Genomic DNA, 15451 nt, shown 5'->3' with positions numbered 1-15451 from the left:
ATTTACGGGACCCCTGTAAGGTTCAGTATACATTGTGATGAAGCTAATGAATAAATAGATGGCTTGCATAAAAATTGTACCGAACACGCAGCAGCCTTAACCTTTTCATATCCGTATTAAATATTACAAATTTATCTTGATATAGCGAAAGTTGTTACATTTATTTCCCAAAGTAATGACAATAAATCCTATCTTACTAACATTACAAATGCGAAAGTTTGTAATGATACGTGTGTGTTTGTTGCTTACACGCAAAAACTACTGAACCGATTGCAATGAAATTTGGTACGTAGACAGCTGGACAACTGAATAACATATAGGCAAGGAGTAATATATAGGTTTTTATCCTGATATTCCTACGGGATACGGACTTACGCGGGTGAAACCGCGCAGCTAGTAGTTATACATAAATTAAGAAACTAAGTCAGATTCCCTCATATACTAGAAAACAGCTGATCTTCAAACGGCTCAACCTTGCCTATAATACAAAGAAAACTAAATTGAAATCGCTTCATTCGTCGGGAACGATGATGCCACAAACAGACACACACAGAGACAGATATGTTAAACTCGGCCAAACAAAAAGAAGCATTGGTAACCGATTGAAGGAACACATTCCGGATATCAAGCATTTGCGTCACAAGAAGTCTGCGGTATGTGAACACTCTCTGGACAATAACCACTTCCTACGATTCGACCAACCACAAATCCTCGCCAGAGAAAATAGATTTTTTCCAAGACTTGTACGTGAGTCTATTGAAATTAAAAAACATCAAAATTTCAATAGAGAAGATGGTTTACAGCTTTCCAACACCTGGGATCCTGTTATGAAGAATTTAAAACCCCATGTCAGACATACCAAAAGACCAGAAGACACTATCAGCCAATACTGCCAACATCCAGAAAAATACTCCACATACCAACTGCGGAGAAATAGGTGGAGGTAGTTCACAAACAACAATTTTTGTATGACCTTCAAGACATATAACATCTCAGTCTCCCCGTGACCACGCTCGCTGTAAAGTGTTCGAAACGTCGGGTTAATAATATAATGAATAAATAAAACGCGTTTAAAGTCCGTTGAAAAGTTTTTAATTTCTAAATGTATAATACTAGTGTCTAAGATGATGTTTGTAAAAAAAACATTTTTGTTTTTTTTATTTTATATAACAGACTATACATTATATATACCCATATAATATACCTTAGAGATATCTTATACCTTTAAACAAGCAATTCTTGTATATATATATGTATATATATAATTGGAATCTCGGAATCGGCTCCAACGATTTTCATGAAATTTAGTATATAGGGGGTTTCGGGGGCGATAAATCGATCTAGCTAGGATTCTTTTTTAGAAAATGTCATATTCGTGTTTTATTCGTGTTTTATCGACTTAAACTTACTTTTTTAACAAATCGGAGGCGTTTGAGTATCCCAATTTATTATGACTTCCTGACATTTATTGGCGAATAATAATACTATAAATGCGAAAGTTTGTGAGGATGGATGCATATGTATGCGTGCGTCTGTTACTCTTTCACGCAAAAACTACTGAACCGATTGCAATGAAATTTGCTTCATGGATAGCTGGACAACTGAAATAACACATAGGCACTTTTTGTACCGATATTCCTACGGGATACGGACTTACGCGGTTTCAACCGCGGGTCACAGCTAGTATAATAAATTATTAGCTAAGAAACAGTTATATGGTAATCGCATAAAAAAGTTTGTTTTTCGTAAGAACAAAAATGTATTATATACATACAAGCATAAACAACACCTTTCATTTGAATTTCAAATAAGACGATTTAAATTAATTTTAATGATATAGCAACACTGGACAAAAAATTAAATATACAAAATACGGAGTCAGCTTATTCAAGCTTCATTAGTCTTTGAAGTTCATACCTAACATGTCTTGTCTTTAGTTCCTCACGAAATTGAAAGAACCCTGAACGTGTAAATGTTTGAGTTTCAGTTGAGTTTGTACTACTATATCCCTGTGACTAATTACCGAAACTTCCGGCCCCAAAACCATGGGAATTATAAAGTTTCCGAACAGTAATTCTCCAGTGAATCCGCTTTAGGAAGATCGGATGTATCTATAGGTATCTAAGCTGTTATAAGGTGTAATAGATTAAAACAAGATTATTAACATTATTCAAAGAACAGTGTTAGTGGAAGTTTGATTGATTTTTTTTAATTACTTCCAATGGAAACGGGTGTAGGAAAAGCTAACTTTGTTCAAAGGTTTCGATATTAAACGATCGCGAAAAATTAAAATTGAAAGAGTTCTCTATTCAATTCTATTTTTTTTTTCTCTATTACTGCGTGGATTTTCAACTGATTGGTATAATTTATTATGTTTGATAGAAAATTGTTCTTATTTAGTCTAGTTTAGTACCATATGGTAGATATGGTAAAAATATAAGTACATCCGGCGCTTCGGTAACGCTATTTGCAGAAAATAACATGTTTTTTCAATCTTATCTGTTGATTATAAATCTTAGGTGACGAATAAAGCTGTTAGATATATCTGTATTGTAATTAACAATGTCATTTCTACAAAATCAAAAGGGGAACAAAATGAAAAACCATTTTGATTAAAAATTTTTTTATATAAAAGTATGAATAATATCATCACTATCATACATTCGGTATGAGCGTCCTCATATGAATTTGACTTATAATAGTTTAAACCATATTACATAGTTTAATATCTAGTTTTACTATATTAGAAATACAATTAAATCATTAAACAAATTGATATTGGGCTTTACAATATTGTAAAATATTTGACGTCAGGTAAGATATTATTGTATAAGCTTATTCTTTTATAAAATAAGAAATTATTCTTGTTATATAAAAGTTAAGCTTATATAAAAGTAAATACCATTTTCCAGGATACCTATAGTATTGCCATAGCAACCCTGGCTGAGGGCCGAAATCACAGTTGACGATAATGTCTCTGATATATTTACATTACATATACTTTTTTACATAATGAAATAATTACGTATTAAAATATTGCCCGTATTGACGAGTCCTGCCTGCCTTCCTTATTGTCGTTCTGGAGTACTTACTTTTCGTTACTTACACAACATATCTATGTAACTTAAAAACATACATAGCATTTCAACGATTAATTCATACCACTCAACCATTCAACAAAACATATACAGAAATTATGAAACTAGCCATGGAACATAAAATTCAAACTGTCAAATGCATTACATTATATATAACACATAGCAATACTTCACAACTTCCACAGATAAGACCGGATTCTTTAGAAGAATACAAATTTTAAAATTCAGAATCCCTCTGTATCGAATTTACGTCTACGTAAATAGGAAAGCTGATCTAAACACGCGAGCGAGACACGTTCAGTAAACGTGTAGTAATATCATATTCCAGATGGAGGAAAATGTCGATACAAAAGCGACATGAAAGGAACTAAGCACGTTGTCTATATTATTATTTTAAAGAGGAAACTACTCGGTGTCGTGGGCTAGACAGCTTATGTCTCTAATAAACCGTGATGTTAGAGCCATTATACTACATGGATCTCATAATACCATGATTTTTCATCCAATTGACGATGATGATTCATTTATCTTTATTGTAATAGTCTGATTGTAGTTAAGACATTTGGAAACGCGAACAATTCACTGCAATTTATTCTACTTAATTAGAAAATAGCGTTAGAATACAAATGATTTTTATATAATATAATTGCACATTACAAAATGTCATAGATGTCCTTACTATTATAAACAACAAAACATAATTTACTATACGAAAAACAAAACATGTAATAAACAATCATTTTAACATAATTAGGAATAATTTTATAATTACCCGCGAAAAATGATGACATTTCATACTCATAGATACATGACGTTAGCTTTTCGCGCGCTTTCGTCTGCACAGATACTATATCATAACCTTATTTCCATTTTGCGACGTCAAGTTACGTTCGAAATGTGTCGAGCTTCTTCAAGTGAAGGAATGCTCCCTTTATCGCATCACCTTTGATAAGCCGATATCGTTGAGATGCGACGTGTTTTATATAAGATACTTGTATTTCGCCTTATTTTATAGCTTCATCTGCGTATTTCACGTGAAAATTTGAGATGAGCAACTTTTTGTTTCGTGATCGTTAGACAGATCTTTTATCAATATTCGAATCTTCACTAATTTTTGAACAAATCATCATAATGTTGTATGCAGTGGATAGTTTTGTTATCTATGTTTTTAATCAAAAACAAAAAACAAATTTAGCATTTACTATATGAAGTTTGAGTAGGTTGTTTTTTTCTTTTAATTGAAATAGAACAATCAATTTTTATTCACGTGCGTTTGAATCTAGTTCATCTCTTTATTCTTCAGTATTAATTTGAATAAACAATCCTTTATAAATATATCATAGTCATAATAACATTCTTTCAACCTAATTGCTTCGAATAGTTATAAATGCTAATGCAACATAGCTATATTCTATTCTATTTTCGATATCACTTACGGTTATCGTAATTCATTAGTATGCTTGGTCCAGTCTGAAGTCATTACAATGTAGTCAGATACACTTTTACGACGGATCTAATATCTGTTAACAGTTGCTCTCTTAATTCGTTTGCACCTCAATATTGCCATGATTATCTGTATGAATGTTAACAACAAGTTGAATTGAACTCCTGCCAATTCCTATGCCTGCTATGAGATCGGTGGGTACCTCCAGGCCTCTGGTCTCGCCAGAGAAGACGCCAAGGTGTCTGCCGGCGGGGGCGGCTGTAGTGCTCAGTAACATGGCAATGAGGATTGGTGCCAGCACGCTCCAGCCATTCCTGGAATAGTTTAATGACAAATCGTAATTTATGGGAGAGATATTTTGTTTTAGTTAACCTTAAAACATAGTGATAAGATCCATTTTAAAAGGATATTTTTGTAGTCAAAATATGAAATACAGATTTGACACAATCATTTATATTTTTCGTTCGCAATTTTACGACGGTCTGAAAAAATGGTAATTGAAAAATGGTCCAAATTCATTCTTGGTCTTATAAATTTTTCTAATATGTAATAATTATTTATTTCATTTATGCACCATAAAGTTATTTCTCTTGTCATTAATATTAGTATTTCATGTAATTTTAGTTTTAAAAAATAAGTTTTCAATTAATTATATTATTTAATTTTTATTACAAATAAGAATTAAATGTCAGTTCGTAACGATAATGACGTTCAAAAATAATGAATGTATTGTTAAATATTTTAATAATTCTAACACCACTGAGATTTGAGTTATTCAAACATAAATACCGACGGTTGTCTAATAGTTAAGTTCATTAGCGTTAGGTACCCCAAAATCTATAAACATGTTTGCTTATTCTGTACTACAACCACAGATTATACAATACTTGTTGTGGATGTCTACGAGTGTGTTTGTCATTGTCTATGTTTTCTTTATTGTATTGTCAATTACAGGCGTTTGAAAAGGTATGATTTTTAAAGCGCATAGAAATCTGATATTATTAGAGATTAGAAGTTAACAATGAGTTTCGGAAATTATAGTTAATTTCCTCCCGAACTTTGTGCAAATCGAGTCACATTTACACAACACTGGTAAAATTGTATTTTATCAGTTAACTCCATTTAATATTCTTAGCTTCTACGATATAATTTTGTATACTAATTAGCTAATTTGACAGCATGTTTTAACCGATGCACCAAAAAACGAGGTGGTCCCATAATTCGAGTGAAACATTTTTTTTTTTGTAAATATAGACTTTCTTAGATACGACAAAAAATGATTTAAAAAATAGGAAGTTTGTTTCAAATAAAATGGATTACAATGCTCTTATAATATTTTATAAACAAATGGAACCAAACTAGATTTACAACTAGGCCAAACCTACTTTTTTATTACCATGAACATACCGGCACTAGAAAAACTTCGCAATATTTTTATATTGATTGATTCCAAACTAAATACTATGGGACTAGTCATATAATCTATATCCAAATTAAATATCAACAGGTTTAATAAAACTTACATGGCTGCTGGCGTGTCGGCAATAATTTTTGTGATAACAGATGTGTTCCTAACGAAAACTTCAGATGTATTAACCCAGTATTACATTACTCTTATCGGGCTATCTGCTGCGATATCAATGAGCGTATGAGAAAGGAATAAGAGATAATAATGTACGCAAGAGAAATTCGATAAGATCAGATAATAGTTTTCGTGGGATTATATTGGTTTTATATTTATGTAGCTTGTCCTGCCTTCGATCGGGTGAACCGGGATAGGATAAGCCATGAGTAAAGAAACATATAATATATAGTAAAAAAATGGTTGCCTGTAAAGTCGGTTTTACGGGCGAAGATTTTACGTGACAACGTCTTTTTCTCGGTAGAATATTATTGATATGAATATTATTAAATTGCACAATAGGAACAAGGAATCGAATGAAAATAAGAATTGCACAAATTTTAACTATAGAAAATATATTTTGTTTACTAAAAAGACAGAGACAGAGACACAAGCACACGCCGATTCAATGCGCCTAATTCTCTAAGTGCTGCGCGCGCGGCGGACCGATCATAGTTCGGTGACTCATCGTAACGTTACCGGGCGTTACACTTTTTCATGAGTGACTCCGAGCCGCAACCTAATGTAAGACGTTGTCACGTCAAAAAAGTATAAAAAAGCAAGTGAAATTTGCTGCAGATTGGGAAAAGATTGGTACAAAAAAATCATTCACGATTCTAGTAGGGCTAATATTAAATGAATTCGCTTAGTATTTCAAACTAGCTTACCGCCCGTGGCTTCGCGTGTTAATTTCGGAGTGGTTAGTAGATGTTATTATACATATAAACCTTCCTCATGAATCACTGTATCTATTAAAAGAATCCCATCAAAATCCCTTGTGTAGTTTTAAAGATCGTACATACATCTGTATGTATGATCATTCGCGTCTGTACGCGAGAAGCGACTTTGCTTTATACTATGTAGTGATATATATCCTAGAAATAGGTTCTCATTTGAACAGTTATAAATGTAATAATAAAACAAATTGCGGTCATATTTATCCTACAGGAAAGGCTGCTATAAATTTAACTTTGATATATTCGAGTTCAGCTGACTATGGGTTTCTGGTTTTGAGGAAATTGATCGTCCTTCACGCTCGCTGAAATGTCCTTTGAGAGTAACATGGGAATTGAATAAAACTTATTGACTTTTCTTTGAATATCGCATTATTCATTGGTCGGTAAAGGCTTGTCCTTGACGTTCGATTTGTGAATAGTATAATGTTTGGGAAAATAGAGGGAAACTTCTTATTTCGATGGAATGTTTGATTGAGAACATTATATATTGCTAGCGCAAGTGCATACTCGTTTGTAGGTATTAAAATGTTATAACTAAATATCTATGATATTTTAAAGATTTTAAAATAAGAATTTCTCTAAAACATACAATTTGGTAGGAAATGAAGTCAAAACAAAAAAAAGCGTTACAGTACTATTAAAATAAACAAATAAAATAACTCTAAATGAAAACTAAAAATGTATTAAAGCATTGGGCTAATGGTGAACACAGAGTTAATTGGTTTTTTTGTTCAGTAATAGTTTACAAGAATATAGCTATCTGTAGGGTATTATAATAACCGGATAATAGTAAAAGGTATATTTAAATTAGAAGAGAGAAGTCCTCAATAAACCACTTAATTACTTGACACATCCTCAGTTAATACGAAGTGTAAATTACTATAATAATATCACTTAGACCATACTTAAACAAAATATGCAATAAATCTACCTTTATGTACATTACTTACGTGACTTAAGTTGCCCTAAAAACGTATATATTATATTATTTTCTCATTTGTTCTGTGTCTACAAATAATTAACATTCAAAATCTCCACAGATTACATGGACTCCCTGTGCAAGGACCACTTCTTGCAGCGTCAGTACCGCAAGCTGGATGGAGGGGTCCTCTGGTCGCGCAATGAACGGAACCTCGACTGCACAGTCACGTTCCAAACGCATAGCATCCTGCAGCGATTTATGCTGCACTTCGACCTGCTGCAACTGGACTGTAACGATCACCTCTATGTGTATGATGGGGCGCACGCGACCGCGCCGCCTAAGGTAAGAACTCAAACGGATTTCTTGGGGATTTGATTATCATATCTTTTATTATGATGGAGTTGGCAGAAGAACTGATGGGTCGCTTGATTGTAAGCGCTGCCATCGTCCATGAAGAATTTCAAGGGTTTAATATGGGAAGGACTAATAAGGGAAATTATGGGACTGGGAAGGTTCTTTTTCACTTTTTCTGATTCCTGTGATTGTCAAAAATAAATTATGTTCGATATCGTACATTTCTTTGGCAAGCTCTGTTGTGTACTTATACTACAGAGCTTGCGTGCTTCTTCATAAAACAAAAACAAAACCAGTAAGCAATCCTCTATGGACCATAAAAGCCACATCAATTACAATTGAATTTAAACGAAATATCACGATAACGTCCAGCAAAATTCTCCGAACCGAGGAAAATGGCTCCAATAACGTTATTATATCTGTACCGTATAACATATCAGTACCGACATCCAATTTGGAGGCATTCCAAGACGTCTGGCGCAATTACCCCGGATATATGGATTATACCGTCTCCACCTCTCATTTATTAAGGATTCCAGGAATGCTAATGAGTGTCGATCTCCATTGAATAGTGCGCAATTGTCCGTTGATTAAAACTAATTTCTTATCGCAAATTCCACGTTCAATTGGTTTGGAATGCCAGATTTTCAAGTTATATTCTGGTTAATTGGTATTTTGTAGGTGTGGGATATTTCAAGTGATATTTAATTCGGTATGTAACAATTGCAAATTGATTTGAGACTGATTTAAGTGGGGTTTTATTTCAGATGTCTTCGTTGAGGTTAAATGTGGCTTTACAACCACTCAGGTTAAGAACTTACTGGAGGTTCGTATAGTTTCCTTATCCTCTCCCGTTTCTTTTATTCTTCTTATCAATCCTTTCTCTATTCCACCACACCACACCTTTAAAGGTCAGCAATCCATTGCAGAGATGTAACTCGTCACACCTCTGCAAACGTTCATAGGCGGTGGTAGCGCTTACCATAAGGCGACCCACCAGCTCTTTTGCTGATTAAAACATAAAAAATTATCCCCCACATATTTAAAAATTTACCCCCTTAAAAACTTGGGAGCAGTAAGAGATTAGTATCAATTTTAATGAAATACACAAATCCAAAGAAGTTACGTAACCAAGCCCGTCCAAGAAACGGATTGTCCATAAGTATTCCCGCGAGAATGTAAATGAGAGTCAAGGGACGACAGGTGTCTCGCAAACTAAATAATTAACAAACCAAAGACGGAACTTTGCCGATTTTAAATTCAAATCCGAGCCCGACAATGAACAAAGAATTTGCAGACACGGGTTGCCAGGGTATTTAAGTGTTTTTCTTTAGTTTTCGGCCTTTTCTCTCTTTCTGTTTTTAATTGGTGAATATTTAATATCTTATTGGTAAATACACTTTTTGTTACATATATTAATATACATACTCGTATAGTGAAGACTCATACTATTGGTAATTTTTATAAAGTAATATCATTTTAATAGATTATATGTTTATTTTACGCTTAAAGTTTTTCTGAAATCTATTTGGTAAGGAAGTAACGAAATTAAAAATTAATTACATTAAGAATATCTATATAAAAATTACATGTAAATGGTGAAGATTTTAAAACTGAACTCATCTACCTACAATGACGAGCATAAAATCAATACTCATAAAGTATAGAAGAGGGACAATATAAAATTCTATGTACCGGCGTACACAGACAGACCGAGGGTCCCATTGTATTCCAAGACCCACTTTTGTTTATTTCTCGTTATCCTAAACACATATAATTTGGTCCTTGACCTGTTCCAGCAAACATTGTCCAGGTATAATTCAAAATGGAGTTGGATGGCTTTATTTATCCGACTGTGTGGGGAGGGTTATATTTTTCTAGTTCAAAAAAAGAGGTTTACATCTTCATTGTAGTTTTCTTGTTACATGTAAGCTTAACAGAATTAATCCAGATATTGTGAAACTAGCTAACAGTCCGTTCAATTCAATTCATTGCTGTGTAAATGAAAGAGAAGTGGTGTAAAATCGTCCATTCGATTTGTCCCCTGTCAGCGATTTGTCACCAAGTTTTTAGTATGAATTCTTTATGCTCTGGCTCGCAGGACGAAAACAAATTGCGGGCTTCACTTAATGGGACATTTCATCATCCATTTATTTGAGAGGTTTTTAAAATGGTTTAATTTTTATGTTACCAGTGCTGATGGTGGTGCGTGAAGTATTATATTGAGGACGAAAAATAACACTACACAATAAACAAAGCCACTTTCCGCCGTCTGTATGTTTGTATGCTTAGATCTTTAAAATAACGCAATAGATTTTTATGGTTTTTTTTAAATATATTGAGTGATTTAAAAGGAAGGTTTTTTATTTGTATAATATATAGCTGTTCGTATATAGCCTATGTCACTCAGTGTAGTAGCAGTAAAGAAATTTTGAAAAAAAAAACGCATTTTTATTCTTATATTAGTTCCCAAGGATTAGACATAGGTGACTTTTTATATATCTCTTAGAAATTTCTCAAAATCGGTAATGAAAGTGTGGCAATCACACATTTATTCTTATAACTTTGGATTGCGTTAATTTCCCAAACCCTCGTACTATAGTTACGAAGACTCACAATTATACTAAAACGTACAGGTTCTTTCAAACGAGCTCCCGGCTTGCGATGTTCATTTAACATTGAAATTAAACCTAGGTCGTAGAAGTAAAATCTACGAATGGATCACTGAAATTCATTGAACTGGTTATTTATTTTATAAAACATTATACATATTTCGATATTGAATAGTCCTTTATTGTTTATATTTGCCTTTAATGACAATGTTATTGACTTATATTCTGTACTATAAAAGTCTATAATGTTATTTTAGCATATGCTACCTATTTTATGTAATAGCGGGAAATAGATTTTTGGGTTGTGGGATTTCCAGGATACAAAATATCATATTTCCGGTAGTGCTTAAGGCGGGAAGAAGAGACAGACAGAGCTAGTTACTTTCGCATTGATTACATTAGGATTGATAGGATTCAGCTATATAATAGGAAGAAGTATATATATATATATATATATATATATATATATATATATATATATATATATATATATATATATATATATATATATATATATATATATATATATATATACTTCTTCCTATTATATAGCTGAATATATATATATATATATATATATATTAAAAGAAGCTTTAAAAAATGCTAAAAATCAATACAATATCTCAATGGAGCAGAAACCACTTTGTCGTTTTAAAACCTAGTTCAGAGTAACAAACTGACAGTTAAAATGCCAACTTCTTTCGAACTCCTTGAAGCTGTTACGGTAATAGCGAAAGTTCCGCATTTAGACCTCTGTCAAATATTCAGAACTGTCGAGAGTCTCGTAAAAATTAAGCGTGGCGATATTAAAACGTGTAATTGCCCTTTTGTCGGATCTTAACTACAATTTTGAAGGGAATAATTGCTTGTGCTTTGTTTATTTCGCTCTTTGCTGAGGATTTGTTTCATTTAATTAAAGGTTGCGATTGTTCTGATTTAATTTTCATTATAGCGATTGTATCAAATATTTGTGGACGATTGGACATGTTGTTTTTTGATAATTGGAATAAATCGGATTTGATTATTGTTGTTTTATGGGGTATTTAAGTGGTTAAACAGAATCGTGATATAAACAGCTTGGTGTAATCTTTTTGTTAGTTACAAATATAGAATAACAAACTCTTAATATTATTAATGTGAAAGTAACTCTGTGTGCCTGACTCTTCTTTACGAATAAATCGCATAACCGATTTAGATGAAATTTTGCTCAACTATACTTTGCAACTCGAAAAAGGATATTGGGTAATTTTTATCCCTGAAATCACAACGGAACAGTAACTGGGCGGGGTAATCCCCGGGACTATGTCTTGCTCTTTGACTGCGCGAACAAAGCCGCAAGCTAGTATTAGTAGTTTAAACGCAAAAGTGTGCAAGAATGTATGGATGTTTGTTGCTCTTTCAGTGCAGTGATGTATTTTATGTACGAGAATGTCACATTATTGATATTGCTAACTTTTCCCCGCGTGTTCGTCCGCGGATGTAATCGCGTGGCGTAGCTAATTATACTACAATTACCAATTGTTATGTTCATGTGAATTAGAACATTGTGAAACAGACACGTGGAAAATGTTAGCGCAACCGCAGCTCTCGGAGTAGTTTGAGCTATTCGGAATAAACAATAAACTTTAATAGATCAAAGGGGCCGCAAGAGGCAAAGACAAAGGGCGGAGTTGTGTGGCCACCTGGCTAACTATGAACTATGTGCTTACTTGGAAGTATTTGTTTGGAGATGCGGTTCGTTTCGTTATGTCAGTAGTTTGCTGAATATTTGGCTGGTACAAGGTTATATCATACTAAACATATTCTGAAATATAAAAGATGTATTAATTACTAGCGGTCCGCCCCGGCTTCGCCCGTGGTACATATATAGCCTATAGCCTTCCTCAATAAATGTTGACCAGTAGTTCCTGAGATTAGTGCAAGAGCAGTCAAATAAACAAACAAACTCTTCAGCTTTATAATATTAGTATAGATATAAAAAAATAATCATACTCAGCCTACTTAAATCTATACTTAACTTTGTTATTGTATATCTTTTGAAAAGTCTTTATTTCTATGTTTTCAGATACATTGCTAAACAAATAATTATATAAACATAAAATTATTAGCCACTTAAATGAGAAATTTTGAAAGAATAGAAAAAATTTGATCACGAGGCGGGATTCGAACCTGCGTTTTTGCCAAACCGTAGCAACGCCTTTTTTCCAAAACGCCAATTTTTTTTTTTCTATTCTTTCAAAATTTCTCATTTATAAAGCATTTCAATGCTATAAAACTAAAAATTTAATATTAGCTTACTTACTTAATAAAACTACTTAAAATATGAAAAATATTTACTCCTTTTTTACGGGCGGGAATACCTTCAAGCAGGCTTCTATATTCAAACAGATTTAAAAATTTTAATAGATTTTTTTAACCATTCCTTTATCCTTACACACATTTAAGTCAACATGGAAAGTAAACAGTGTATATACTAGATGAAAATCATCTATTCTGTTTGTTACATAGCGCTTTGTTAGGCACACAAAGGTTTGTTAGCGCCAGCATGTCGCTTCTGCAAATATGTACTTTTAATATAATTGTTTGTGTGTATATTGCATGCATTAATCCTACTAATATTGTAAATGCGAAAGTTTGTAAGGATGTGTGTGTCTGTTACTCTTTCACACAAAAACTACAGAACCGATTGCAATGAAATTTGGTAGTTGGTTGTAGCTGGACAACTGAAGTAACATATAGGCAACTTTTTATCCCGATTTTTTCTACGGGATACGGACTTACGCGGGTGAAACCACGGAGTGCAGCTAGTCCTTTATGAAGAAATTAATTTTATATAATTGTATAACAGATGAATGCGAACTTTTTATGAAACACGTAGTACAAGAATTAGTAATTAATTTAAAATTTACTGTAAACGTTTATGGGGTTTTCTTAGAATATTGCGAGCGAAGCCGCGAAAAGCTAGTGACATATTGCATACAGTCTATATAGTATGTTAATCTGTATGTAATATCGATTCAATGAACTATAACAACCCTTGACTAAGAATATAAAAAACTAACTAAACTATATCAAAGACCAATTTGAGAACCACTAAAATTGTACTACAAACTAAAAAAAAAGAAGTTTCGAGAAATATTTCAGTGAAGCAAACAGTCAGAACACGGAAATCATAGAGAAGATCGACGTGAAATTGCAAGAGAACACAACCCGGTTCCCTTTTCCAAACCTTTTGCAGTCTTGTCCTTTATTCCTTATTAATCCTTTGGGCAGTGGTATCGCTTACCACCAGGCGACCCACCAGCTCCCTTGACAACTACGACATAAAAAAACAGAGGTTTTAAACATTTTATTCTTTTATTCAACAATGCAAACAAAGATTATTACGCTAATTGAGACTTCACAATATAACATTACTAAAACGCCACGACGCGAATAAAAAATACACAGCAAACAGCCAAAACAGCTGTTGAGAAGAATGAAGTTTTAAAGCGACATGAGCCTTATTCAGCGCTTAATAATTCGGACGTGGACAGAAATTGCAGCTGCTTTAAATTCAGCGGGCGTTCTGTACGAGCGCCTTACATCATGAAAGTTATAAGACTTCGAGCTGTTACTCGCTAGGAAATTGACTGAGCTAATGTGACTCAGTGTTTAAACGGGCCGAATACAGCTGTTTTATTGTAGATCGACAATCGAATCGTATATAAAACAATAGTTCAATCGTCGTTTAGTCGATACAACTAAAGTGAAAAATTTGGCCTTCTCAATCCAATAACTGGGACCTGACACGATCTTATATGCAATGGCATTGCACGTATCGCTATTAAACTTATACAAGAAAGTATATTGTAATGTGGTCACAGAAATGCATAAAGTATTGTTATTTCTTTTCCAAAATTAAAAATAACGTACAAGTCATGGTCCTCCTCGAGAAGTTATAAATAATTGATACGCAATTCAAAAGATCTCGTCAAACGAAGCGAAACACCAACGAATCCAGCATTCTTAAAAAAAATGATTTCCTTTCTTCAGAAATAACGCTGTGTTTAAAAACAAAGGAATGTAATGAAGGCGGAAGGAACCTTTCATAATAGAGCTATAACCTTTATAAAGGTGTAAAATATTGGATCTGCGAGGAAAGAATACGAATTCCTATAAGGAATTTTAATATACTATCGACTTAATAAAATTCCCAGCGAAGGATCGGGTCTGGAATGCAAAATTGTGATGCAAGTAGCTCTTTTGATGCACGAGACTACGGTGGGGCGGGGGGAGATGGTGGGGGGTGGTCTAAATCCGGGGCGGTCACGTCTCCCCCATATCTCTCTGAAATATGACAGCGATATAAAACCTCGATCGCTCACTAAGCCCGCTCGATGAAGGAAATATTGCTCTTCGCTGGTTGGATGATATTATAGTCTTGTGGTTTGATGATTTTAGTAATAAGAGGGCATTATGCAGATTTATTTATTTGTGTTATTGAACCTGCGTCGTGTGTGTTATATAAACTTTTAAAAAGTAGATGACTCACTGAATATGTTGAAGACACTAATTGGCGGTAATCCGTCACATGCCGATAGTTTTACATCATTTAGTGGTTTGCGTTGCAGGACGAAGCGAAATATATACATATTTTACTTATGCACTCTAAAAATATCTC

The 15451-nt window shown here is 33.4% G+C and overlaps 1 protein-coding gene across 2 annotated transcripts in view; it reads left to right on the top strand.

Annotated features, from left to right (window-relative positions):
- The window catches only part of LOC119840480, a 62886-nt gene that overhangs the window by 35834 nt on the left and 11601 nt on the right, over window positions 1-15451 (top strand). For both annotated transcript variants that reach the window (XM_038367240.1, XM_038367153.1), the window contains exon 2: window positions 7941-8164. In XM_038367240.1, the coding sequence (XP_038223168.1) occupies window positions 7941-8164 (224 nt within the window). The remainder of the gene's footprint in view (window positions 1-7940; window positions 8165-15451) is intronic.

The sequence above is a fragment of the Zerene cesonia genome, chromosome 1 (genome assembly GCF_012273895.1).
Source record: "Zerene cesonia ecotype Mississippi chromosome 1, Zerene_cesonia_1.1, whole genome shotgun sequence".
NCBI classification, from domain to species: domain Eukaryota; kingdom Metazoa; phylum Arthropoda; class Insecta; order Lepidoptera; family Pieridae; genus Zerene; species Zerene cesonia.
Note: the sequence above shows the minus strand (reverse complement) of the source record. Positions and strands in the feature narration are given on the sequence as shown.